Source organism: Nesoenas mayeri, assembly GCF_963082525.1.
Source record: "Nesoenas mayeri genome assembly, chromosome: 24".
NCBI lineage: Eukaryota > Metazoa > Chordata > Aves > Columbiformes > Columbidae > Nesoenas > Nesoenas mayeri.
Genome location: NC_137546.1, coordinates 3,865,905 through 3,892,896, shown reverse-complemented (window position 1 = coordinate 3,892,896; position 26,992 = coordinate 3,865,905). Strand labels below are relative to the sequence as shown.

Sequence of the window (26,992 nt, the reverse complement as noted above, 5' to 3'; positions counted from 1 at the left end):
GTTCAGGTGCTTGGCTGTAGTTTTGGTAGCAGCTGGAGGACAAAGTCCCAGGACTGAGTGATGTCACTTGTATCATAGAAACCTGACCATTCAGCCCTTAAATTTTGGTTTCCAGCAGATGCGGTCGTCTGTGCGGTAAGAACATCAGCTTTTTTGGTCTCAGAGTCCAAGCCACTGCTCGAAGGACAGTGTGGGGTATGTCACTGTCCTGCCTGGGCTTCCCCTGTGCCAGCACTGCACCCCAAAATAGGGAGGTGGCAGTCAAGGGGCTTGGGGGGCAATGCTGCCCCCTTTCCAGGCTGTGTGGCAGTGGCGAGAACTGCTCTGTGGGCAGCCCTTGGCCCCACGGGCGGTGTCTGTGGGACAGAGCCTTGGGCTCCCCCGTCTTCCCGACCGGGGGCCGGTTCCGCCGCGCCGCCTGGGGGCGCTGGAGTGCAGCCCTGGCGCTTTGTCCCGTGCGCACGCGTTTCCGCCCGCTGCTCGCCTCCCCCTGACGCCGCGGAGACCGCGTTCTCGCGAGAGTTTCTGAGCGTCGCGTGGCTGCGGCGGCACCATGGCGGCCGCCGCCGGTGGGGGGAGCGGCGGCGCGGCCGCGGGGAGCCCCGCGGGGCAGGGGGGACGCGCCGGGGCCCAGGGCCGGCCGGCCGAGACGGAGGGGGGCAGCGCGGCGGCGGCCCTGCCCGGCTTCGACAGCGTGGACGCCTTCGTCAAGGTGCGCAGCGATGGGGCCTGGGGGAGCGGGGGAGGGGGCGCCGTGCACTACCGCTCCCGGCGTGCCGTGCGCCGCGCGGGGCGTGCTGGGAGCTGTAGTGTTACCTGAGGGTGCCGGGGTCCCCCCTTCGGGCGGTGCCTCCGTGAGGAGCCCCCGGGGACCGGAACCGCCCCGGGCTCGGGCCCCTTGTCGAACCGGGACCCGCGGTGGACGCGTGGCCATGGGCATCGGGCCTGGGATCGCCGGGCTCGGGTCTCACCTGTGCCCGCTGCTGCCGCTTCCGAGGGAGGGGGCGGCTGCCGGTCCTCCAGCAGGGGGCACTGCAGGTTGTTTCGTTAAAATAGTAATTGTCTGTGTTCCTGCTGATTTAACAAGCGTTCTTTAAAACTGTAAATACTAGACTGAGTTTTGAGTCTTGTTCGTATTAGGCTGTCATCACTTTAAATAGACAGCGTGAACTAAACTGCTGTAAACTTAATCATGTTAATAAGCACCATCATATATGTTAGAACCACATAGTTGAAACCATACGAAATGTATTTCTATCCTGGGTAAAGAGATGGACACGATACTGAAGAAAATGCTGATAACGTGGTGTTCTTGCTCAGTATGCTCTTGGCACAGTGGTAGCTGCAACCAAGGCTTCTAATGGGCTTCCTCAGCCTGGCGATGAGTACGATTTCTACCGAAGCTTCCCCGGCTTCAGGGCGTACTGCGAGACACAGGGCGACCGACTCCTGCACTGGTAAGGATGCGTTTGCGTCTCTGGGCCGTTGCTAAGAGCTCCTAATCCGCAACAGAAGGCAGCACCCTTCTTTGAAGCCCCCAAACTTGCTGTATGCTTTATTTCACATATCTAATTTGAGTTACTTTTCTAGCAACTGGTAGTTTAAGTAGCAAGTTTAAAGAGGGCCTTTTGTAATGATTTGGATAAAAAGCTGTGCAGAGAACAGATACTGATATAAAACACATTAGGCTATTTTAAAAGTCACGTGGTTCGTAAGAAATTAATTCTAACACTTAATACTGTATAGGTGTTTCTTCTGTTCGCTGCTCACACAATGTTATCTATAGGTGCTGCATTTAATTGATTTTCAGTCATTGAAGATGTAGAAAGTTGAAGAGAATGGGAAGGTTTAGTGTTGAGCGTACCTGCTTTCACGTTGCTAATCACTGTGCTGTTCTTCTGCAAGCATGAGCAAGGTGATGCAATACCACGGCTGCCGCAGCCGCATGAAAGATCACAGCAAAGTCACGGAGCTGGAAGATAAATTCGATATGCTGGTTGACTCCAATGACGTCATTCTTGAAAGAGTGGTAAGCTAATTATTTCTGGATACTGTTCTTGTAAACTACCGAGTTGCCTAGTTCTTTTTTCATTATGAGAATTTCAGTGAAAGTGCTTTAGTGTTTCCTCAGTCTGGTGGTTTTCCTTGTTATTTTAAACCCCATCTTTTCTGGAATTTAGGGTATTTTATTGGATGAAGCAGCAGGAGTGAACAAAAACCAGCAACCAGTCCTCCCTGCTGGGTTACAGCCCCCACAGACGATTGTTTCCAGCTGGAATCGCAAGGTGAGGCCTCTGCTTGCAGTTTGCTGGGCTATTTTAGCTTTTTTCCCCAGCACTGGTATTTCCAGTGGAGTTGAGTAGTTAAATGTTCTGCCACATTTTTTCCCTCCCTCTTTTTTGCTTTTTGTATTTATTCAAACCTGATTCCGGATTCCCTGCACCTTTGATTGCCATTTCAGTTTCATGTACACAACAGCCTTTCCATTGTTTATTCATCTGAATTCATGATCCCGATTCAGAGAACTTTCATGCTTAGTTGCTGGACTCACTGCAGGAGAGTGACTCACTTTTGAGTTTTGGGTATAGCTTTATTCCTCTGAATATTGGGTCAGGCTGAGTAAAAGAAACTCTGAATATCTGACTCCGAATATCTGTTAAGTCAGGTGAGTTTTACCTGTGGTTTACCTTTTTTTTTAAATAGGCAGGAGAAGCACACAAGAGAACTCAATCTGAAACCTTCCGACTGCTTCACGCCAAGAATATCTCTCGACCACAGCTTAAGTTTCGGGAAAAAATTGACAATTCCAATACTCCCTTTGTACCTAAACTTTTTATTAAGCCAAATGCTTTGAAACCTTTGCCTGAAGGTAAGGGGTTTATTTTTTGTTGGGTAGCCTATTGAGAGTATTTGACACAAATCTGTCCTCACAGTCTAGAGGAGAAATCAGTGACTGTAAAAACAGGTAACAGCAGGAGGTGTTGACCATTTTGGTGCAGTAAGTTCTGTGACTCTCTTGTTTACATATATGCAATGTAAGGGTAGGTCAGCATACTGCATCTTCTTGGTGGTGTACAGCAAATAATCTGTTTCAAACAGATGTTCTGCTGCTTCTCTTTACCTCCATTGAATGTGCATGATGAGAGTCCCTCTGGCACCAGAAGTGGGCTTGATTAGTCTAGTTGCCTTTACAGATAATGTATTCTAATCAGTTAGGAACACCAGGTGTATGGTTAGACCTGCCTTTGCTTTGGGTGCTTTGTCAAAGTCACCAGCATAAGATCCTGTCTCAGCAACGTGTCATTCTGCTGCTGGTGATTCATCCACAGTCTGCACTAATACCATTGTCCTTTTAGTAGCTGGGAATGATTGAAAGATTTTTCTGAAGATTTTTCAATCTCCTTCCAAGCTCTTGAGCGGAACCACCTTACATCTTGCTTAACAACAGCCTGTTAGAACCTAGTAACGAACTTGTCATTAGAGGGGTAGGCAGAAATCCTGCTGACAGCAAAAGCTGCAGGTTCAAATTGTTAAGATTTTTGATGCTTTGTGATTTTAATAAGATCTTGTGGTGGGTGGAGGGGACAGAGTAGTAGGCTGAGAACATGTTATGTATGGGACCCAGTCCAGTTGTTCCATATTGGTTGTTCAGCCCTCACAAAAAATGGACGGGAACGAAAGGAGCGCCCTGAAGACTTGGATGTGCCAGCTGCTTTGGCAGACTTCATACACCAGCAGAGGACGCAGCAAATTGAGCAAGACATGTAAGAAATTGAACTGAGAGCAAGGTGCTTGGAGTACCATTGGTGAACGTGCACTTGATGGTCCCATTGTGCTGATGCTATTCATGTGTGACAGCTCTGCATGTGTTTGTGTCCGCACACTACGTTGCGTGTGATTTGTTTTAGACGTCTGCAGTTATTTTAAACCTGTGCTTAATAAGAGACAAAACTTCTACTCTGAGAGCTATGGCAGTTTCCCTACTAAGTCTCTGTGCTCTGGCTTCATGAAGGTGACTGAAATTTAGTCTGTGCCTGTCTTCCTAATTTCCACAGGTTTGCTCACCCTTACCAGTATGAACTGGAGCATTTTTCTCCACCAGATGGAGTTCTAAAGAAACCAGAACCCCAGGTTGGTGCCCACATTAGGGTAAACTTATTGCAGATGCAGTAAGTTTACAGCTGGCCATACTTGATGAGTTTCAGAGTTGAGAGTGGAGGTCGGGGTGGGCATTGCCATAGAACATACCATGCCTAATGATTTGCTCTGCCAGATGTACAGGCCCATCAAGGAAACACCCTGTCATTTTGTCACCACGCTGGATGAGCTGGTAGAACTAAACGAAAAGCTCATGAACTGTAACGAATTTGCCCTGGACTTAGAGGTAATCACATTGCCTTTTCTGTTGAAAAGTTACATGTGTGCTGTTAGTACCTAGGGGACCATTATATTCTCATCTGTTTTGTAGTCTTCTCTTTCTGCTTTTTATCCTCTCTGACATGAAAAGACAGTTCATGACCCTGAGCTGTCAGATATTATCTAGAAGGTTGAATTAAACTGTCAATATTATAAATTTTCCAGTGGTAGTACTGGCTGCACACTTCCTGCTGAATTTTATCTTCTTTCAATTTGTCCCATGTTTTTTTATGTCATATTTGTGACTGCAGAGCAAAAGCTTGCTCTTCCAATTGTCATTTTCTTTAGGAAGTCCTCTGTTACTTTTCTTCCTTCATTTGGTGTGCTGTTTGTATTAGAGTGTTATTCTGTAGTGAGTCCTAGCTCACATCTCTCCCCCATGTTTTTCAGCACCATTCATACAGGAGCTTCCTGGGCTTGACGTGCCTGATGCAGATTTCCACTCGAACAGAAGACTTCATTATTGATACACTGGAATTGCGCAGCGACATGAACATTCTCAACGAGACCTTCACAGACCCCGCAATTGTGAAGGTCAGCTGCCAAATACATAAGTCCACTATCAGAATTCCTGTGCAGCCTGGAGTGGAAACGCTCTTCATATCGTTCTCGATTTGTTTTGCATTTCAAGGTTCTTCATGGTGCCGATTCAGATGTGGAATGGCTGCAAAAAGACTTTGGCCTGTACTTGGTGAACATGTTCGATACCCATCAAGCTGCTCGTCTCCTCAACCTCGGCAGGCATTCTTTGGACCACTTGCTAAAGCTGTATTGCAATATAGATGCTGACAAGCAGTACCAGCTGGCTGACTGGAGGATACGGTAAAAACTGACTCCTTGAATGGGCTGGAGCCGCCGGGTAGCACTTATCTGTCTTTGTATTATCGTTGCAAGCCCCATAGTAGTAGCTAAGCCTGAAAGTGAACCTGGCTGTGCTTTTAAGTTCTTTCATGAGTGTTAATTTTCCTGTATGTCATTGGAAACTGGGTTCTTTTGGGAAAATTAAGAAAGATTAAGTAATGAAAAGCTCCTGGAAGCTCACTGCTTAGGAACAGCACTTAACCACTGCAGTATTGATGACCTCTGCACACCACAGAGATCCAGGTCTTCTTTTTATAGGCTCTGCAGAGAGAAAAGAGTTATAACAAATACTGTAACTGGCAACTCTGCCATCTGACTTAGCTGCTCAGCAATCCTGCTCTCTGGCACGTGAACAAGATGCCGTCTGAATGAGAGTGTGCACAGCATGTTGCTACTATTGCCCGACAAATCTTTCAGTAAAGAAAAAGAATTTCTATATCAGTTCTTGGCATGTTTTACATGCAGTTTGCCCTGTTATGCCTCGCAAGAGAAAAGTGACGGTTTGGCGGGGCAACTGGAATGGATTAGTGTAATTTTGACTCTCTTTTTTCTAGCCCTTTGCCGGAAGAAATGATTCAGTATGCCCGTGATGACACGCACTACTTGCTCTACATCTATGACAAAGTGAGGGAGGCGCTGTGGGAGAGAGGGAACGAGCAGCCCACTCAGCTGCAGGTCGTGTGGCAGCGCAGCAGGGACATCTGCCTGAAGGTAAAGCCTCACCTGGTTAGATTACGTGCATTCAGAGTATGGCCTTAGTAGGCCAGAAAGTCCTTTGCCTGTTCTACATTTGTAGATGCACACAACTTTCCTCTTTGTATATCTGAAAACAGCTTTGTAAACTCTGACTCATTTGTATGCAGTCATTTGTTTCACTAGCTAAAATCCTTGGATTCAGGTGCCCCCTTGCTATTTTTTGGAATGCTGGTGTTCCTTGGCCTCCCGATGCTTTCAGGTGTGTCTTTCCCAAGAGAGATGTTACATTTCCAGTTCTACTGGACATTCATAGGAGTTCAAAGCCTGGTTGGAGTTGCGTTATGAGATAATTATATTGTGCCTGTGGAAAATACTGTCAATGAAAGCAGGTCTTGCCTGTTATAGTAAAGCTTGAATATTTTCTATGTCTGAAGCTGCTCCTGGAGTTTGTGAGGGTGGTTCTCCCCTAAATATGGATGAGATGTATGTTTTTCATGGATAGGGTGAAAGCTCCAAGACACACTGTACCTGAGTTTTTTCAGTCCCCTTATGTCTTTGTGAGATTCTGTCTCGGTGAAGCAAGGCAAACTAGAAAGCACAAACCTGATATATACTGATCAGAAGCGTGTCTTTTTTTCCTGTCCAGAAATACATCAAGCCCCTCTTTTCAGATGAATCCTACCTTGAGCTCTACAGGAGGCAGAAAAAACATCTGAACACGCAGCAGCTGGCAGCGTTTAGGTTGCTGTTTGCATGGAGAGACAAGATGGCCCGTCAGGAGGATGAGAGTACAGGGTAGGAAGGCTTTTGTTACAGACACTGGCTTAATACTTCAAGGAGTTTCTTGGACTGGGTGGAAACACTTCGTTACCCATAGCAATTAGTGTGCTACCTCAGCCTGTTTTTTACGCAGTAGTCATGTTATATTAGCAGTAAATTCTCCCAGACATCTAGATCAGCCTTACTTAATTTCTTTTTCACTGATTTCGCCTTTTCAGACCTTGTAATTGGGGCAGACTCGTGCATTTTGAAGTCATTTTTAAGAGTTTCTAACGTTCTGCTACATTCACACCGCCTCTTTGTGTTGTAGATATGTGCTACCAAATCATATGCTGTTGAAGATAGCAGAGGAGCTGCCCAAGTAAGTTTTGTTCACCCTTGAGGAGTCTCATTTGATTTTAATATCCAGCAAGTAATTTCGTAGTGTGCAATTACTTCTGCAATTGGTCCCTTTCTTCCAGCTGTCAGTAATGCTTTTCTCAATAGTTCTTCTATATGGAAGAGAAGTAAATAGCTATAATACTTCAGAAGCCTCCAAACTTCTTCTGGGATACATCTCTCTGATTTTATTCCACTAATAAAACACATTCCTTTCCATTAGTGTATGTCACACATTCCCCCTTGCGATTCCTCCAGTATTACAGAGCAAGAGGGGGATGAGTTCTCCCATAACATTTACTTGGTTTGGGTTTTTTTTCAGTTCCTAAAGGGATTGGGTGGGGGGCAAGGGGCAGATCCCTTAAAACACTCAATTTATACAACATTTTCCTCAAATGTTTAGCACTTGTAATCTAATATCCATACTTGAGAATAATAAAAATGCATCTTTAAATGCAAGTCTACTGCTTGGCTCAAGTTCCATAGTTGAATACTTAACAAGGAATGAAATGAAGGTGTGGACAGACAGACCACAAAAAAGATAAATGAGAGGAGAGCTGAATTAATGTTTTTTCCTTATCTGCACAAACCTGGTACAGAAGCATTTTTCATCACAGAGAATAAACTCTGGCAGATTAATCTGACCTGTCTTATTCTGTCACAGTCAGGACCGGGGTAATATCTGGCTGCGCGTCTTTTGAATGCGAGTGCCTGACACAGCGGCCGTAAATACAACACACTGAATTTTTCTCTTCTCTCTTTAGAGAACCCCAGGGCATCATTGCTTGCTGTAATCCAGTCCCACCACTAGTTCGCCAGCAGATTAATGAATTGCATCTCCTCATTCAGCAGGCCCGGGAGATGCCTCTTCTCAAGGTAGGAGTAGCTCGTACCACACAAGAGACTCATCACTGGCTTTCCGTAAGCCAGGAACTGGAGCTAAATGGTGACCTATGGTGATGTGTGTGCTGGAGTTTGCTTTTTGAGCGCAGCAAATATAGTGTTTAGAGCAGAAACAGGCACTGCAACTTCTTGCCTATTATCTGCTGCATACTGGCTTACACACAGTGTAGTGTTCTGGAGAACTAAAGCAGTAAAAGATCAGACGCTGCTCGAACAAGGTGCAGTTGTCTGTCATTGCACATCTTGTTTGCCTATGTGGGGAAGAACTGGACCTTGTGGAATTTGTTGGCCACGTAAATAGATTCTAAAGCTTTTACAGCTATGATGAAGCAAAAAACCACCCCGGGTGTAAGAAGTTTATTAGTTAAAATATATCATCAACATGTTTATAATAATACAGTCTTCCTCTAGTGAAACAAACCCGTTTGTGAGGTGTTTAAATGTATCCATATGTAAACACTGCAGGAGAAGAAGAAAGAATATAATTGTAACAACCTGCTAGCTGGTAATAAATGTCTTTAAAACATTGATAAGGGGGCCAACGTAGAAGAAATATGGCAGGTGCATTTAAGTGACTTCTCTTTCTCTCCCATTCTAGTCAGAAATCACTTTGGCAGTCAAGAAGAGAACACCTCTATCCAACCCTGAGGTACTGTCTACAGAATGTTTGTTACCTAATGTCTTCAGCCTTAAATTCAGAAACAAATGTAGCAAAATTCTGGCTTCTAGGGAATTGTTTACTCTCATCCATTTTACAAGTCTCTCTTCTTAAGTTTAATGTTCCTTTTCTGTGCTGCGCTCATAACATTCCCAGCTGTAAATCTGTGTTTTACAAACCATGTTAATAGCAGCATTTAAGGTTTCGTCAGCAAACACTGGAGCTGCTGGACAGTTTTGCGTGTGTTAGTCTGTATTGACTGATTGTAAGAAGAGAAGTTTCAGATGAGTTTCTAAGGCCAACTCGTTTACTCTCCTCATCATATGAAGTAAATAAAACACCTGCATTAGCCACTGGGTGTTTGCACAGAGACCTTTTTGCTGTCAGGTGCAACGCAGTCTAGCAAGTGAGCAATAGTAAGAATATTCAGTCTCTGAGTTTCACCGTTTTATTTGAATTTTCCGTAATGTGTCTCTGCAGTATGTGAAAACATATTCATAGAGTTAGTGTATTAATGGTGTTTGTAATTCGAATCTCCCTGCAGAAGCTGGAGAATACCTTATTTGGACCACATGACAGTTCCCGGATTCCTACGGATGATTTTCAGAACAACTCTGCCTTGGGTAATTTGGACTTAACCTAAAAACTGTGCTGATAATAACATGATGTGGCTTTGATATGGGGAAATAAGCATCCCTGAAGTAACTTTTCAGTGAAAGGTCATTAGATAAAAGACCAGTAAAATATGCAAGTATCTAATAAAAGCTTTGTCTCTTTTTCATGTAGAGCCTGCACCAGTTTTGGAACATGGTTGTCTCTTTTCAGACAGTGGGAGTACAATGGATATTCAGGGTTTACAGCCAGAAACAACATGTCTTGTTGGTACCGCCACTGTCAGCATATTCAGTGTAAGCACCATGTTTGTGATCGTGTCAGTATTTAAGTATTAGAAAACATACTTAATAATCTGATAAAACTGTGTGAAAGTGTTGTAAGAAGTAGTAAGGAGGGTTACTGCCATCAGTGGAGTTTCAGATAGAGTGAGAAATAACGTGTGAAACAGCAGTAGCCAAAATCAAATATTATTAATGTTAATATTTTTTCCCTTTTATTTTTTTTTAAGGAATGTGATGAAGAAAATGAGAAAGCTTTGACCAGTGCACAGCAGAAAGCTCAGCGTATAATGGAATCTTTCGAAAATCCATTTAGAATGGTAAAAGCTCTCAATACATGTTTATAGTGGGACAGGTGCACTACCAGAGCAGTGCTGCTCTGGGCTGGTTTTCCAGGTATATGTGAAAGAGCTGATAGAGCATCAGCTGCTGCTCCCTTAGTGGAATCGAGAGATTGTCCTTCCTGCAGAGCACACATGTGTGGACTTGTTCTTAAAACACACTGAAATGCCTCTTAGATAAATGTCTTTCTACATAGTAAACAGACCTCTCACTGTTGGGTTTTTTTAATCAAGTTTGAGGTTTTTTGAATTTGCATCACATTTTCCTCTCTGCTTTATGGCTAGAGTTAGTGAGCTGATTTTACTCTTCGCATGAATCAGAACAATAGAATACTTTGTTATAGATTTAGAATGGCAAATTACTAGGGAATAATATCAAACCAGCTCTTTCTGATGTGTGTTTGGGAGTTGGGTTTTGGGGTTTGTTTTGTTTGTGTTTTCTTTAACGTTTCTCTTGGCCATAGCTGTGGTAACTTGTCTTTTTCCAAAATGTGAGCTATCTGCGGAATGTTTCTTAAATATGAATTTATTTGGAACATTTTAAATAGCATTTTAGCAATGAGCTAAATGTCATGTGTTGTGTTTAAAGCTAAATGTTTTTCCTCTCCGCAGTACCTGCCTTCAGAACAGAATCCTGCCTATGTCTCACAGTCTGCAAAGTTTGACCCATCGTCAAAAATTTATGAAGTAAGTTTTGAGCTACAATTTCCTGCCAAGTAGTACAAAATAAACAAATAAGTAGATTTTGATTTGGGAACCTTAGCAATATAGGATTTTTTTTTTCTCCTTGGTTTATTCTTAGAAGTTTTGAGAAACTTGACATGTTTCTGAATCTGTAGTTCGTTGTTTCCATAGCATTCGTATCCTTCGAAGAACCAAGGATTGGAGCCATTCCACTATATTCCCTGTCCATCAAAGCTACAAACTACTACTGAAGTCTGTACCTGCCTTTGTTCTCATGTTTCGTTTGTAGCTCAGAACTTGTAAAGCACGTGGTTTTACTTTACCTGCTGCAGCAGATCTTAATCTCTTTTACAATCAAATTTGATCTTTTGTACTCTTAATGAAGACCAGCATGTGGTAGCAAGTTTATAAACTCCCTTTTGCCATAAAACTTCAAAGACAGTGATCCCAGGTAATTTTTTCTTGTTGTAGATCAGCAATCGATGGAAGCTGATGAGTCACACACAAGCACAGAAGGAGTCCAAGGATGAAACCAAAAAGAAAGCAGCCCAGCAGTCAGGTACAGCCATTCTTCCTTCCTCAGTGCGTTGGCTCTCGTGCTTTTCCCAGTGCACACAGGTTGTTTCCCAGTTACAAGAAAACCTTAGGTAATGGATTTTCTGATGGATGAGGTTGTTTGACAAAGATTGTTCTCTGTTTAGTTTGAGACTCGCCACAAGCTGCTTTGCTTGCTTTTTCTAAGCTCCTGGGTAACTTACTCCTGCTTTTTACAGTAAAGCTTGTTTCGTTTCCACAGCTGCTCGTGACCAGGCACAGAAGGCGTATAAAGAGGCAACAGAAAATATTATATCTGTTCGTCAGCAGGCGATGGTATGTCATAAAGTTCCCTGCTTCCAGCCTTTACCCCTTTTAACCTTATCACATAGTTCAGAATGAAACCCTGAGCCCTATAATCCTGAAATACCTGAACACCAGTCCTTTGATCTCAGTCTTTCTGGGGTTCTGCCCTGTGGAGCAGCAGCGCCCTAGCAACTGTGCTGTACAAATCCTTGCAGCCCTCTCTGTCTTTCATATGGAACGCTTTGCACTGCTGCACTTCACTTGCCTGAAATCTGCCTGTGGGGCCACAGCAGATCACAAATCTCAGCCTCTGGTATCCTGTGAAATGGCAGCTTTTCATCTGAACAGGGCCTGCTGTGAGAGCAGAAAAAATAATGGAAAAAAGGCAGTTTAGGCCCAAAGAAGAACGCAGCGCTCTCTCCCGCGCTATTCTTGCCACAGGCTGTCACTGCGTCCGTCGGGCGGTTCATCTGCATGCTGGTGTTCATGCCTACACAGAGATGTTTCATTCTCCTCTCCTCAGCTTGGCCTTGTTTCTATTCTGTGGGTTGCTTTCACAGCAGGAACAAGCTAATAAGAAAAGGGAGAGAGTTATGAGTGAAACGGGAACAGAGTTGCCAAAACAAGAGAAGAAACGGCCAAAAGCCTCCCCGCAACCAGAGGAGCTGGAGGAACCAAAGCAGTTTACCCCCTTTGATTACAGCAAGTCCAACTTCAAAGTGTTTGCGGGTAAGATCTGGATCTCTTGCTAGAGTGCTGCGGGCTGTGGAAAATGTTGCCAGCTGAGCCCTGAGAAGGCTGCGTGTGAATGTGGAAGAGGTGCCAGGGCTGTACAAACTGTTAGAATGCCCTCACCTTACAGTGGGGAACTACTACAAGAAATTAACTCGGGGAATGCACAGTGTAGCATCCCTTTCTGATTTGGAAAGAAAACCCTGAAACCGTTGGCCAAGGGGACTGTAGATTCTTACTTTGCTTCTTTTCTCTATAGGGAAATAATCTGTTTAATTGGACCTCAGGAACTGGGAGGAAAAGGAGATTTGACTCCTTTGTAACAAGTATCTATTGAAAAGCATCTCCTGCCCTTAAGAGACCATTTTGGATTTTAGCATGTGGGAGACTGCAGTGAAACCTCCTTATCATCAGAGGAGCACCATGGAATGTACTGTTCTTTCTGGAAAATGTTAGTGACAGCTTCTCTCCTCCCTGCCTTAGGAAGCAGCAAATCGAAGCAGTCGCCGCAGTTTGATCCTGCCAAGCAAGCTTACACGGGCAAGGTAGGGGCATGTCATGCGAGAAGGAACAGAAGGGTTGGCGATAGCACATACCCAGCTGGGGATGGCAGGTGACTTTTTCTGGCTCTGCAGAATGTTCCCTAACTCAGTACTGAGGTGCCACTTCCAATCACCAGCTCATACTCCATGTGATGGCCTCTTCCCATTCAGGAAGAGCTTTTTTGGGCCCCTCAGACTCTCTTGTTGTCTCCCACCTTTTCATACACACACACTATATTCAGCAGGTACTTCACCGTGGTGCTGTTTCATTCTTTCTTTTATTTTCTGTGCAGAAATTTGCTGGATCTAACAAACTTCAGCAATCTGGAAACCGAAGCATGTCCTACCTGGCGGGGAAAGCCGACAGGTGTGTTGTCAGCGGTGGAGTATTTTCACACCTGTGCCCCGGAGCTATGGGCAAAGCGTAGCTATTGTCCTCTGGTGCTGTGGGAGCTTAAGCACATGGGAAGAGGTTGCGTAACACCCACTCCCCTTCGTTTCACAGCTTGACGTCAGTTTAAAGGAAAAGAAAAGAAAAAAATCTTAGGATTAATGCAATCAAAGATAATTCTGGGTGGAAGGTTTGAAAAGCTGAGGTAAAAGTTTGTGTTAATGGATGTGGGAGTCGCTTTCTTTGGCCGCAGAGATAGGTAGAGGTGGGGAGAACATTTGCGTAGCTTGGGAGGAAGATAAATAACAGTACTGCCAAAGACGAACATTCTTGTTCTGAATAGATAATTAACGTGTAGTTTACGAGGCGTGATCCTCGTGTATTATTTAGTCAACAAAAGAGCAACTACGTAAGACAGGGAGAAAGGTTTTCAGTCTTGAGTGAAATTAGAGCAAGAGTTAAAGTCTTTCTGTGTCTTTTGCAGGGGTTCCAGGCACCAGTGGCCAAAGAGATAGTCCTTGTTACAGGACCTGTGGGAGTTGCTGCTGAACCAAACAACAGTCAGAAGTATTGTCACCACAGGAAGGCAAATACTGAGCGTTTTTTGTACAGAAATATTTTTAAACCCATTAAAATCCTTTTTTTTGCCAAAAGGAAAAAACATCTTCTTTCACTTTTGTTATATTCACATTGGGGTTTTTTTCTAATTATCCTCACAATGTTGCTTTGTTTCTAATTTTGTAAGTTATCCTGTGTCTTCAGTTAGACTAAACTTGTCACTTCTTGGAGTTGCTTGAAGTCCAGAACCAGCGTGTCAGTGGAGTGTGAGAGGAACCTCTTGGCACCTCTAAAGCCAGCACAAAAATAACAGATTCAGTAGACGTGACTCAAACCCCAGCCGTCCAGAGGAGGGAACAAGGCCAGACTGTATCTATGTTAGATCTTGCATGCAAATTGAACTGCACAGCTCATCTCTTAGGAGGTAATATGAAAAATAAGTGTGTTTACCTGGGGTGTTTTTTTAAGCACAGATTTTATTTTAAGGGGAAAAAGAAGAGTTGAGGTACTTCTTGATTCAGAGACCAGTGGTTTCACCATAAAGTTTTTCACCATAAAGTTACAGAGTGAAAGCAATAGCATTAGGGAGAAGGTAAAAAGCCAGAGCGCGGTGTCAGGCTGGGGAAAGCGGGTGAGGTTCTGTGCTGCAACTGAGCTTCAGTACAGCTGTACTAACATTTCGTAGTTTTAAATACCCACAGCAAGGTATCCTGAAGTCTTTATAGAAAGAGTATCAGCCCGTAATTTGACGGATGGATGACAGAGCTTATTCTAAATGCTGACAGCTGCCAGGAAGGAGGTAAGAGACGTCAGTTTAACCGTCGGGAGTACCCAAGGGTAGGGCTGACGCAACTTTGCTCGAAGCCACGTTAAATCGGTGGCAGAGCTGCCTCCTGGGTTACAGTTGCTGCGCTGACCGATGGATCTTGCTCTATTTCCCAAAGGCCTTGTCTTTACTCTGTGATTTCCTTTTCTGACTAAGGATTTTCCATTTCATGCTCCATTTTGGCAATGGCAGAATTTCCTTCTCTTGGTGCATGGATTGAGGGGATAGTGGTGAAAACATCCTTCTCCGTCCCTAACCCAAGGGCTTTGCTTTACAGAGGCTGTGAGGAGGTCTGCGATTTTGTTTGTTGGTTTGGTTTCGATCTTTTCCCGTACTTCTGGGGAGCAGGAGGAACAGAGGAAGGTTTTCCCTCCTTAGGCATCTTGGTGTGAACAGCATTGTAATGGTAGAACAGAGTCTCTTTCTGCTCACAAAATCTGCTTGTGTGGCTGAATATCAGAGAATGTTTTTGAAAAGAGGCAGTTAAACAGCAATTGTGTCCAAGTGCATTTGCAGGGGCTGCAGAGTCCCCTTCTTGTCAGCTTTACCATACCCGGTATTTCTGTAACTTACGAGCAGCTCTCACCAGAAGCCCCATTGACTGTGGAGGTACTAAAATTCCTGTCGTTTCTATAAGTCCTTTACTTAAAATTCTATGCAAGGTGACATTTCAAGGATGATCTTGGTCTGGTTTTGTTTTCCCAAGTTACCGCCATCTGTTTTAAAAATGGGTTTAATGGAAATGATGAGCTTTGTTCACCTGGTTCCACCCGGGAATGGGATGGAGCTGTAGCACTAGAACCCTGCAGTCTAAGCCCGTTTTGCTGTCCTGCTCGGGGTGGCTGGAGCACAACTTTTGGTGTCACCTCGGTGAATTTCTCCCCAAATCTGCCCCCCGGAGCACGTGCCACGCGTGGCGCTGGGCAGGAACGTGGCTTTCGTAAGGTCGAACCAGTAAAACGTCCCGATGAGAGGTTTATTTCCCCCAAAACCCCTTATTCCCCGCCGTTCCACAGGCGGCTTCCGCCCGCCCCGCCGCTTGCGGGGGAACGCGGGGCGGGGGCGGCTCCGCTCCGGGCGCGCCGCCCCACGTGGCCCCGGGGCGCCGGCCGTCCTACCCTGCTGGCGCCGACGTCACCACCGCCTTGGGCCAATGGGGGCGCGGCGACGCACGGCCCGCCAATGGGAGGGCGGCGGTCGTGGGGCGGGGCCGGCGCGTGGGCCCCTGTGCTCGGCTCCCGCGCCGGCGGGGTCAGGCGGCGGCGCGCAGGTGCCCGGGGCGGCCGGGCCGGGATGGAGCGCGGCGGGGCGGCGCTGATCCGCGAGGGCTGGTTCCGCGAAACGTGCCGGCTGTGGCCGGGCCAGGCCATGTCGCTGCAGGTGGAGGAGCTGCTGCACCACCAGCGCTCCCGCTACCAGGAGATACTCGTCTTCCGCAGGTGCGGCGCGGCCCCGGGAGGGCGGCGGTAACGGCGGCTTTGCGGGGGGGGAACGCGGCGCCCAGCGCCATGCGGTGCGGGCCTGGGGGCGCGGGGAGGGGTGGGGAAGCGCGGCCCCGGGGCGCGGGCCGGCTCCAACCCCGCTTCCCCGCTCTGCCCAGCACCACCTACGGCAACGTCCTGGTCCTGGACGGGGTGATCCAGTGCACGGAGCGGGACGAGTTCTCCTACCAGGAAATGATCGCCAACCTGCCCCTCTGCAGCCACCCCGACCCCCGCAAGGTGAGTCATCCCGAGTTCCCTCCGCGGGGTCTCCCCAGGCCCGCAGACCGGCCCCCGTGCTCCTGCCGCCATCGCTTTGGGCACAGCCACGCTCCGTGCTTGACAGAGCACCCCCGACACCCCCGCGGCCCCTGTCCCAGCGCCGGGGCAGGAGGAGCCCGCAGGGCTGCTGGCTTTCAACCCGTCCTCTAGGCCATGCTGCAAAAGTTCCCCGCAAGCCGACCCCGCTGACGGCCGCTTTTCTGCCCTCTTCTCTCCAGGTGCTGATCATCGGTGGCGGCGACGGGGGCGTGCTGCGAGAGGTGGTCAAACACCCGACCGTGGAGTCCGTGGTGCAGTGCGAGATCGATGAGGTGCGTTGAGCTCCCGGCTGCCTGGAGATGCCCCAGGGCTTCGGTCAGACCCGGCAAAAAGCAGCTGTGCTTCATAGCATCCACGGGAGCCGCTGCTTCACCTGCTGTCCCTTGTCAGCAGCGGGAGCGTTTGCTGCCGGTTCTGCTAGCGTGACACTGACAGCGCCACCTCTTTGCCTTACGAGTCATCTACGTGGCAGCTGGCTGCCTCTTTCATGTGATTTCTTTCACACACGTACGGTAGAGGCCCTTCCAGGCCAGCATGGGATCTGGAGAAAGGCAGCTCTGGCGCTGGGAAGGTGCCGTTTTCCCTCTCCCCCGGTGCAGAACAGAGCGCTGCTCCTGCAGCAGGATGGTCGCTTTGTTAAGCCGTCTCCTGCGGGTGCAGGCAGGAAATAAGCTGGGGGTATTTGTTTCCATGATGGGTGGGCTGATTCTCCTCCTCTCGGTCAGTGTGTTCTGATATTTTACTTTCTGAGAAAGTTTTGCTGCGTCCCCAGAGCAAAGCTGTGTTAGGAATGGGACGTGCTGCTAATGAGGCCGTGTGCGCTGTCTGCCGGTCTTGGTAGCCACATGTGCCTGGTTTTGAACAAGCTCTGCCTGACACCAGGGTATCTTTTTCTCTGCCAGCTGTGAGAAGCTGGTAGTGTTCAGTACAACTGTGGGCCTAGGGCAGTGAGTGGCTGTCTAACCATTCTAGAGAAAAAACTGTATATATGGGGGGATTGATATAGCGACTGGAGAGCAGAGTTGGGGGTATTTCTTATATCCAGAAACCTGCTGGCATGGTTTTATTTAGGAAGAAAAAAGTCTTGAGAGTGATGTCTCCAGGGAAAAGAAGCGCAGAGAAGTCAGATCTGTAAACGTGTTCTCTTAGTCCCTCCGGGAGCTTTTGAAGCTCCGAGTTCTTGTTGAGTTTGGCAAGGACAGACCGACAGTGTCACTGAACCCTGAGGCCGTAGGAAAGGGTTGAGCGTGGCTCGTTGGCTGGAGATGCTGACAGCTCTCGAGGATCTCGCTAGCGAGTCGGATTTGTGTCGAAGGCATGGAAGGAAATGACTCACTGTGCTGTCCTTGCAGCTGCACAGTAGCCTGAGAAGCAGCTCCTTGTAGCCCCCGCTGACCCACTTGTGCTCTCTGTGTTGCAGGATGTGATCCAGGTATCTAAGAAATACCTCCCAGGGATGGCAGTGGGGTATTCCAGTGCTAAGCTGACCTTGCACGTGGGAGATGGTTTTGAGTTCATGAAACAAAATCAAGAAGCCTTTGATGTGATTATCACAGACTCGTCTGACCCTGTGGGTAAGGATTCTGCCCATAAAGGGTATTGCTTTCCAGCCACCTCCTTTTTTCTTCTGCTTACCTCCTGAAAGTAAAGCCAGCTTGCCCAGACTCCTTTTCAAGTGAAAAGACTGTCCCTGACTCGATTATTTTGGTAGAGAATTGGAAAGATGAAGACTAGAAAATATATTAGGAGGCTTTGAGCCAGCTGTCACATTTCTCTCCTTGAAGTTCAACTCAGCAGCTATTGCTGCTGGCAGAGAGTTGATCCTTGTGTCCAGCAATCCCATGGGGGATGCAGCGCTGTGCTGGCACAGACAGCTTTGCACTGTGCCCGCTAACGGGGCAGCGGCTCACACGCTGTTGTGGAGCCACCTAACCTAGAGATGGCTGCAGTCAGGTTGCTGTATTTCTGAAAAGGAAAACTGAGGTAGAGAGGGACCAAATGTCATTATAGTGCTTCGTTTTAGGGAACTGACTGTGAGTGCCCAAATCACCTTCGCTCTTGCTATAGTCAACACAAAGAGGAGCACCTCTAAAAGGCAGTTTGGAGCAGGAGTTTAGTTTAAAAACTGCTCACTGCAGCAAGAGGCAGCTGCTAGGACTTACTTTGATGAGGTTCCTGAGCTTGCTGTTGAGCAGAGCTGAAATCCTGATGGTTCTGTTGTGCAGGCCAGGGTTCGCCCAGGGTCAAAACTTTTTGCTTTCAGATGATCTACAATTCTTGTGATCACAGAAAAGCCGTTTGAAATGTCTCTTTTCAGTGTAGTCCCTGTGCAGCTGAAAAGCTCTGAGAAGCCTACGGTCTCAGTCTCTCTCTAGACATATCGCTGTGCTCATTTTTCTCCCAGGTCCTGCAGAAAGCTTATTCAAAGAATCCTATTACCAGCTGATGAAGACAGCGCTGCGAGAAGACGGGATTCTTTGCTGCCAAGGTGAGGGTGCTGACTCTGGGCAGAGGCTGGTGCCAGGTCGTTAAACGCACCATGCGAGGCACAAATCGGCCTCTGCTTGGGGAGCCGTGACGCAGGGAGGGAAATCCATTTTGGCTCCCAGGTACAGGAGCATTTTTCATCTGCGTATGTCGACTCATTAACTGCTGGACTGTACTTAGTAAAACTGGCGTAAGGGTCTTATCTTGCCTTTGGAACCACACAAGCTGTGCGGAGTAGAGCAGGTTTGGGCTTGGAACCACAGTTAACCTGGCACAGGCCTGTGCAGAGGAGAGGGGCAGCTCTCACCTTGCGTCTTCCTTTCTCCCTGTAGGTGAGTGCCAGTGGCTGCACCTGGATCTCATTAAGGAGATGCGTCAGTTCTGCAAGTCTCTGTTCCCTGTTGTGGAATACGCCTATTGCACCATCCCCACATATCCCAGCGGGCAGATTGGCTTCATGCTCTGCAGCAAGAACCCGGTGAGTCTCAGGCACCTGAAGTGCCCTTTTCCGCTCCCCGATCACAGCGCAGAACTTGGCTGGGGCTGTCCCATACGGAGCTGGAGCTGCGGCACTGAGCTCTCCCCGGTTCAGGGCCTCTAGACTCGTGCTGGGCCCTGGACCCGCCAGCCCAAGGCCCCAGAGCTGCAATGCAGCTTGCTCAGTGCTGAATGAACTCAGGAATGGAACGAGTTGCCTTAGAAAAAGACACGGTTTTCTCTGTAGCGCAACAAACTTAGAAGGGAGGAAGCCGTAGCAATTTGCAGAGCCTGTTAAGGCTTTGCCTTATTGATGCTGGCTGTTATAAAGTGGGCACCTGCTCGATAAGAATCAGATTGTCACTGGTAATCTGCTTGTACAAAGGCCTCCAAGTGAGAGTCCGTGTTGGGATGTAGGCTGGTTGCTCTGTCAGACCACTGAGGTCTGTCTGCTCTCTTCCCAATCTGCTGCGCTACAGCCAGCCCGTAACGCAACCTTCGCGTTGGCCTAGGGAGCCAGCAGCACTTGTGCAGCTGCGTTTGATTTATGTGGGGCGCTGGCAGCATGCGCCGTGCCCGACTGAGCGCGGGTGTGGATTGTGCTCTGAAGAGCAGCAGCCTTGCTGCTGAGACACTCGGGCACAATCTGACGACATCGTCTGGCACGTGGCTCACGCGCAGCCTGACCTCATGCGCTCACATCTGTGAACAAGGGCTGGTCACACGAGCTACGGAGTGTAAACCCGTGGGGCTGGAGCTGTGCGTAACCTTTGGCTTACACTAGAACAGAAAGTCATCTGTTTTCCTGCGAGTCTTCGTGCTTCTCTGCCGTAAGTCGGGATACCTGTCACGCAGCCTTTTCCTCGTTACCCAAACGCTACCTGTCTTCTTTGTTGCAGAACACAAATTTCCGGGAGCCTGTGCAGCAGCTCTCGCAGCAACAGGTAGAGGAGAGGAGTCTGAAATACTACAACTCGGACGTTCATCGGGCAGCTTTCGTTCTGCCGGAGTTTGCACGGAAGGTAAGCGCGGCTGTGCTGCTGTTCCTCCGTCGAGGACGAGCTGTGGCTTCTCCTTGGCAGGAGAGGGAGTATCCAGGACCGAGGATTTCCTGCAGCCCTAAATGGTTCTATGGGCAAGTCGGAGCAGGACGGCATTTTGTGCGACACAGCAGAGTATGAGTCAGTCTGGGAAGACCAGAGTTCAGTTTGGAACTGTTCTGTGGGTGGATGTCCCGTGCCCTGATGGTGGATCACTCCTACATAGCAAAATAAGTCTTGAGTGCCTGCTGAACTGTTCTTTCCCATTGAAAAGCTCCAAATGTCTTAGATAAAATGTGGTTGTGGTTTCTGGTGCAAACCAGAGGGTAAAGAGAGGATACTGTAGCACACAGTCTGACTTCATGAAGGATACTCGCTATTTCTCCATCATTCAGTTATATCCTAAGACAGCTGAAACTGCAGGTTCCAGAACAAACCTCCTCAGAGTGTCCAAGGGATGAAGGCAAAGCCATGGTGGTGTTTCCGAGCCCTGCAGCAGGTCTATCCTGACACATCTTTGTCTTTGTCCCCAGGCCCTGAGCGATGTGTGAGACTGAGAAGCTGCTTCCTTCCTTCACGTTGGACCCTGAGATCGTCAGTGATGTGGTGGGGACCTTCCCAGCAGGCTGCAGATTTGCTCTACACTGTGTGGGATTGTTTAACCCTTTGCCAGCCAACATTCCCTTTGATGATGTGTTAAAGATGATGGGGCATAAGCCAGATAAGACTATTGAAAAGGTCCAGTGACTTATTGCTTGAGGTCAAAACTGTTTTTTCCAGTGCTGGAAACGTAAGATGTATTTTTTCCTTTCTCTCCTCCCTGCACCCATTCTAAATTCTCCCCTCCCCGTGCCTACCTCCACCCCCCACAACTGACATGATATATTTATAACTGACACATATTTCTGTCTGGTGATCTTCTGAAACCTGGGAAGAGTCCAGAAGGATCACTGACTCAGCCTTAAGCACAGAGGGCGAGAGCTTTGTGCGCAGAGTCCGCTTGCCCTCTGCTCACAGGAGCTCCTGCTGCTCAGAGGTTTGACTGCTAACAGCTCCGAGCCTCGCGTCCCACTGCCCTCCTGCGGCACCTGCGCTGTGCGGTCCGAGAAGTCACGGCGCAGACTGTTGCCATTCACAATAGGTCTCCCTCCAACCCTGATGGAGTAGCAGTATTAAACACCAGCTGGGCAGGCTGGCAGCAGAGTCTTGTGGCTTTTTATTTTTAAATTGGTTGGAAACAAGTGCTGAGGTACGAACAGGCTGATTCCTGTTCTTACCTCCGCCGTCAGAGTGGTTCCAAAGAATGTTTATTGATATGGTGATAGGCGCTTTATATATATAAATATAAATATATATATAAAAAAAACAAACCTTAGATCCATTGCCTGCTGTTAAGTACTGATGTTGGGGAGTCAGTTGTGCTGACAAATCTCCCATCTCAGTCATGCTGAGATGCCTCAGGCCTGGGTATTTGCTAGTCCTTAGGAGGCATCGTTATTTCTAATGCTGCCCCCAGAATCCCCAGATGCGTAAGTTGTTTTTCGTTGTTCTCTGTTGTGAGATGGATCTGCCTCCACTTCTTTTGTTTTAAAGACTCCGTACCACCGCTGTGCAGTGGGTATCTTCCCAGCACAACCACTGCGCGGTTGTCACTCCCTTGCAATCAATTAAACACTCGGCTCTGGTTAAGGTGACATCAGTGTGGGTCGGTGTGCTTATTTGGGGAGGGCATGGGGGTGGAAACAGAGATCCTGAAGGTGCTGTGCTTGTCAGGACACATCCAGGGCCGCTTTGTAGTTGCTCTGACTTCCTCTCTTCCTTGTCTCTAGGGATGACAAGTTATCATCAAAAATCAGCTCTGAAGATGCATGTTTTTGTAACCTGACTGCATAGTGGCTCCAGCTTCTCTCGTCCTCTGTGCTGCACAAGTCAGTACCTGTGTCCGAGCTATTCTCTAGTCCAAATGCTGCCTCTGGTGCAGCTTTCCAGGCTGTTTTCTAGTTGCCCTTCTCCCTGTTAGCATCAATCGCTGGCCACACTCAGTTGCACCATCGTTTCCTCTGCAAAAATTGTAGCTTAGGGGTTCCCAAGGCCTCAACCAAGTTCTGAGCTCGAGCTGAACAGGCTGGGAACAGTCACTAGGTGGCATCAGGAGAAGACAAAAAAGCTCCTTCTAAGGGAGGCTTTTTGACTTGGTAAGAGAAAAGGAGAAGGAGCAGACCTTTGCAAAGGTTGGCGTTGAGCTTTACTGTAATTGTGACCCTACAAACAGCACAGGTAGCGCAGCCACCGTGTGCTACTGCCAGTATCAGTGCGGCTTGTTTTTTCATTGCTAAGCTGCAGAGCCAAGTCTGAATCTTCTTTATATTCTAGTGTTGAGAAGATTACACCAGTTTGTCTCTTGATTGTCTGGGTAACTGTTTCCTGTCTCCCACAGCTACTGAGAAGTTAGGCTATCGAGGCATTATCATTGCTCGACTCTTGTATTTTCATTATAAAGATCAGCCCAGTAGTGGAGGCTGGTTCTAGCTACTCCTGTTTAAATTGCTGTGGGACCTGGACCCCATTCAGCCCTTCATCCTGGAAAGAAAACCACCGCTGGCACTTTTTCTCTCCTGGAATGCGAATCAAGAGCAGGACTGTAGTCCAGGAAGGCCTTAGAGCAGCTGCCAAGTAGTAACAGGTTCAAGCTTTCCACCCACCCTTGGTGAGTACAACAATGCCCAGGAGGGAAAGAGTTTCCTCAAACCTATTACCAGCCTCCACGCAGCTAATTATTCCTTCTGCTTCTCTGAGCTCTCTCCAAATTCGTAATTTCAGTGAGTGGTCAGTGACGGGAGCAGGAACACAAAGCTGTTTGCCATCCAAGTCGCACAATCTCTGTCCGTAGGGTCCTATGTGTAGTTTCTGTTCCATTCCGCTGTTCTTTACAGGCAAATATTTCATCGCCTTGCAATAGGTGAGGACAGAGATCAGTTATTAATAAAAGTCAGCCCTGTGTTGAGCTGCCACAAGGTTTACGTGGCGTTCGAGCTGCTAGAAAGGCATTTGGCACAGCAGTCACCTGTCAGGCGGTTGTGTCGGCAGATTGATTATCCGGTCCACAAATGTACGAGGTCTGAGCTGTTCTGCTGTGGCCAAGGATACTGGGGACTGAAAAAGGGATTGGCAACGTGTGTAATGCCCAACAGGAAAAAACTACCAAGGCCTTGTGTAGAATTGAACACTCCAAAGCATCTTTGCAGCATCTCCAGGTGGGCAACTGAAAGACTTGGGTGACTTTTTGGAAGTTTTAGCTGGCTTTTGCCCAAGGCTGGTCGAGCAAGGCTGTTCATAAGCGAAGATCCACAAAGATGTTTGTCTAGACATGCTGCAGTCGTGTTCCAGCATCTTATTAAGCTGGGAGCCCATGAGCGGGGATCGGCTCTGTCCCAAGTAACGTACAATGAAATATCGGTCAGAGCAGGTGGAGACAAGCGGGGGAACAGCCTGATGGGCTTCAGCACAGCAATTGCTTAAGGCTCTTGGCGCCTTTGGAACGGTGTCAGACTCCGCTCTGTGCTCTACTCGGTGAACTAACTCAATTGTTCAAAGTTCAGAAAAGAGCTTGAAAAAAATGAAGAGAAATCTCTTGCCTGTATCTCTTGAGGCCTTTCAGCCAGTTAATTGGCATGAGCGTTGTGTTCATCCAGAGCTAATGTTATCGAGGCCTGGCTGAATTATTGATGGAACTTGGCTGGAGGAAGAGACTGCCGAAGTACTGTAAGAATGACAATTCGTCTGTCGTCGGAGAGCAGCAGCCTCAGTAAGCAACCGCTCAGAAAAAGTAATGACAAGTTCCACCAAGTTCAGGGAGAGGAAAGTTCCTTTGGTAAAATGGTGGGGGAAGAAAAGGGAAAAATGTGGACAGAAGCGTGAGACAGGAGCTCAGATTTAGCTAAAGGGTCAGACAAATGTTGTTAAACAGTAAAACGAGAAATTGAACCAAGTTAAATACTGAGAAGTCTGAGTGTTGCTCCTTCCTGGTCGTGTATAGGATGGAGTTAAGTGCTTCTAAAATATGCAGAAGATGGGAAATTAGAGCCAGGGTATCTCGATAGCACAGTGATGTGTGAAGCAGATAAAGTGGGGAGGATTATTCAGAACGCTGGGGATCTCGGCAGCTCCGCGCTGACCGGGTTTGCAGTGCTGTGTGCCCCCCTTGGCACTGACCGGCTGCAGCCCGTGTCCGGGCATCTCCAGGAACGAGTTTGCTTAACAAAGCTAATTCTGTGTGCTGGGAATAAAGGCAAAATGATGTATGTCATGACCCCGTGTGTGTTTCACCCCCATTTGACTGTAGGAAAGGAGTAACCACAACCCCAGGCTACCTGGAGCGTGTGAATTCCTGTTTAAAGCTCTCGCAGCCGAGCGGTCGCTCGTGCGGCGCGGGCAGGCTCGCGTCCCGCGTGTCGGCGTCCCCGGGGAGCTCTTGCTGGCTGAATTCCCACAAGGCGGAGTGTGTACGTAACCCCCCAGAAAATCCAAATGGTGAAAAAACATCTCTGCCCAAGTCTTGTCCAGGCAATCTCACCGCCAACGGGATGAGTCTGGTGTAAGAGGTCAGTTGATATGTCAGTGGGTGTAACCCCAAGCATCCTCAGCCTGCTTGGCAGCCAGAAATGCCTCCTACCTGGAGCCACGCTAAACATTTTCAGTGGAAAATTGAGATATATTGAAATATAAGTGTTTCATAGCAAGCAGTTATTTTTCAGGAAGATTTTTGGTGGAATAACCGCTATGTTTTAACTTTGCATCTTGAAATAACAGGAGGTTTTGAGCGTACCGCTGAAGCGCTGTGCTCACCCTCCCTCCATCCTGCAGCCCCTCTGGGGTCGACAGGCAGCGAAGGCAGCACAGCTCCCCCCGCTCCCCTCCCTCGGGAGCTGTAACAGGCTTGTAGTCGTGCGTGCTCTGACAGCAGCATCCCTGCGGCTCTCCCCTCCTCCTCCTCCTCCTCCTCCTCCTCCTCCTCCTCCTCCTCCTGCACCTGCTCTGCAGCTCCTCTCTGAGGTGCGCGGGAGGGTCGGCTCCAGCCCACGCTCGCGCCGTCCCTTCCTCGGGTTTGTGAGATCAGTGCCGATGAAAAGCCCTGGCTGGAACAGCCACCTGCGCGCTGCTCGCGGGTCCCTGGGGAGCGCAGAGCGAGGGAATTCTGCAAGCCTGGCCTGATAAATGAGCTATGATTTCAGGCCCATGAACAAATTGGTTTCCCCTTCCAGGAAGGCTCACAACTGTCAGCTGACTATCGCTTGCTTTATTACATTGGCCTTTGCAACTAGGGACAACTGTAGAGAGATGGGGTTCCAGTGACAGGAAAGCAGAAGCATTCAAACCCTTCCTTCAGCTGCAGCTGAGCGCCTCACCTTTGGGAACCAGACGTTGTTCTGGGAGCCTGATGCGATTCTGCTACGTGCTTCAAGGCATGGTGATCTGAACCCAGACCAGGCAACAAACGGGCAGAGGATGGCAAATATCCAGGCCATACAGGAAAGCAATTGAGAAATTATCTCATTCCTTAATGTGGCATTTGGTGCCAGACATAGTCTTAGCTTTTGTATTCCAGCAATGCCCAGTCTTTGCGGCTGTACAGACTCACCGAGATGTCAGGGACCTCTGTTCTGAAAGATGAAATGTCTCCCATTGCTTGTTGCTTGTGTATCCTTAATCACACAAAGATGCATGTTGTCTTAGGTGATTGTGTAATCATGTTCTGCTGTTCTTCCGAACCTGCTCTGCATCCCTGCTGAAGCTGTGAGCCAAAATCCCTGGAAAGCCGGGCCATTTCAAGTTGCTGTGTGCCGAACTTCCTTCCGGAGCATCCCCACAGCCGTGCTGATACCAGATAGATCCAGCCTGGCTCCGGAGTGGTAAAAACCCGCTTGGACCACGTGCAGCTCCAGAGAGTAGAGAGAACCAAGGAAGACGACTTCTCAAGGGGCGAGCCAGATAGCAGAGAGAAGGTGGTAAGAGGAATCAAAGAAAGAATTGTCAGAAATGTTTATTACTCCAAGGAAAGACCTTTAACCTTTCCTGTATAGAGTGATAAGCATTTTATTACTGCCCTTTAATTCCAGGATCGCGGCAGCCCGGTCACTGTTCACATCCCTGTGGGCTTCCCCAGAAGCTGAGCTCTGGCTCCGCGCATCATCCCTTTTTTAACAGAAGAGCATTGACATACTTGTGACCCCATTCGCTCAATGAAGCGTCATAGAAAACAGCCCTTTCAGAAGGCAAAGCCGCAAACAAAACCATATTTATTAGAACAAGCACTTTGGTTATACCAGAGGGCCTCCAGCATGGAGACCTGGCTGGTAGGTCCACAAGGTTTAGTCCTGGCTCCTAACCACCAGTACAGGATTTACCCTCTGCCTGTCAGCCCGGGCACATCTCACGCCCACAGGTACCTGCAGTTCCTTCTCAAGCAACAAACTGTGCTTTCTCCATTGCTGTTCTCCCACTTTTACGTCTCCAGGAGCAAATCCACTGCGGGCCATTGGGCAAGTGCCTGTGGTTTGTCTACTTGCTGGAGCCTGGTGCTTCGCCGCTGTCTCCAGCCCCAGACTGGCTGGGAAGTGTTTGACAGAATCCATTACCAAGGGCTAACACAGCAATTCTGATGAACTAGCAAGGTCAGTTTAAAACGAA

General features: G+C 48.1%; 2 protein-coding genes across 4 annotated transcripts; both read left to right on the top strand.

The window, feature by feature from the left end:
• Window positions 1-553: 553 nt before the first annotated feature.
• On the top strand, window positions 554-16,164 carry EXOSC10 (exosome component 10; the record flags this gene model as incomplete). 2 transcript variants are annotated; one of them, XM_080359008.1, is made up of 28 exons in its annotated part: window positions 554-712; window positions 1,321-1,457; window positions 1,906-2,029; window positions 2,181-2,285; window positions 2,704-2,869; window positions 3,653-3,764; window positions 4,056-4,131; window positions 4,274-4,384; window positions 4,807-4,950; window positions 5,048-5,238; window positions 5,832-5,988; window positions 6,620-6,768; window positions 7,064-7,114; window positions 7,896-8,007; window positions 8,633-8,683; window positions 9,237-9,315; window positions 9,479-9,600; window positions 9,816-9,905; window positions 10,539-10,613; window positions 11,082-11,169; window positions 11,407-11,480; window positions 12,011-12,179; window positions 12,666-12,727; window positions 13,018-13,091; window positions 13,230-13,320; window positions 13,600-14,097; window positions 14,359-14,472; window positions 16,100-16,164. In XM_080359008.1, 25 exons carry the CDS (start codon window positions 554-556, stop codon window positions 13,243-13,245), a joined length of 2,694 nt encoding a protein of 897 aa, XP_080215134.1. In that variant the 3' UTR covers window positions 13,246-13,320; window positions 13,600-14,097; window positions 14,359-14,472; window positions 16,100-16,164. The 2 variants fall into 2 exon arrangements, with proteins under 2 accessions (XP_080215134.1, XP_080215133.1); XM_080359007.1 differs by lacking the exon at window positions 13,230-13,320 and having other exon boundaries at window positions 16,100-16,161.
• Window positions 15,772-22,238, top strand: SRM (spermidine synthase). 2 transcript variants are annotated; one of them, XR_013923289.1, is made up of 9 exons: window positions 15,772-15,938; window positions 16,100-16,220; window positions 16,481-16,573; window positions 17,722-17,875; window positions 18,706-18,789; window positions 19,121-19,266; window positions 20,165-20,287; window positions 20,839-21,043; window positions 22,135-22,238. XR_013923289.1 is itself a non-coding variant. In XM_080359009.1 (8 exons), the coding sequence occupies exons 1-8, from the start codon at window positions 15,793-15,795 to the stop codon at window positions 20,854-20,856; spliced, it is 885 nt and encodes a 294-aa protein (XP_080215135.1). In that variant the 5' UTR covers window positions 15,772-15,792; the 3' UTR covers window positions 20,857-21,811. The 2 variants fall into 2 exon arrangements, 1 of the variants encoding a protein (XP_080215135.1); XM_080359009.1 differs by lacking the exon at window positions 22,135-22,238 and having other exon boundaries at window positions 20,839-21,811.
• The last annotated feature ends 4,754 nt before the right edge of the window (window positions 22,239-26,992 follow it).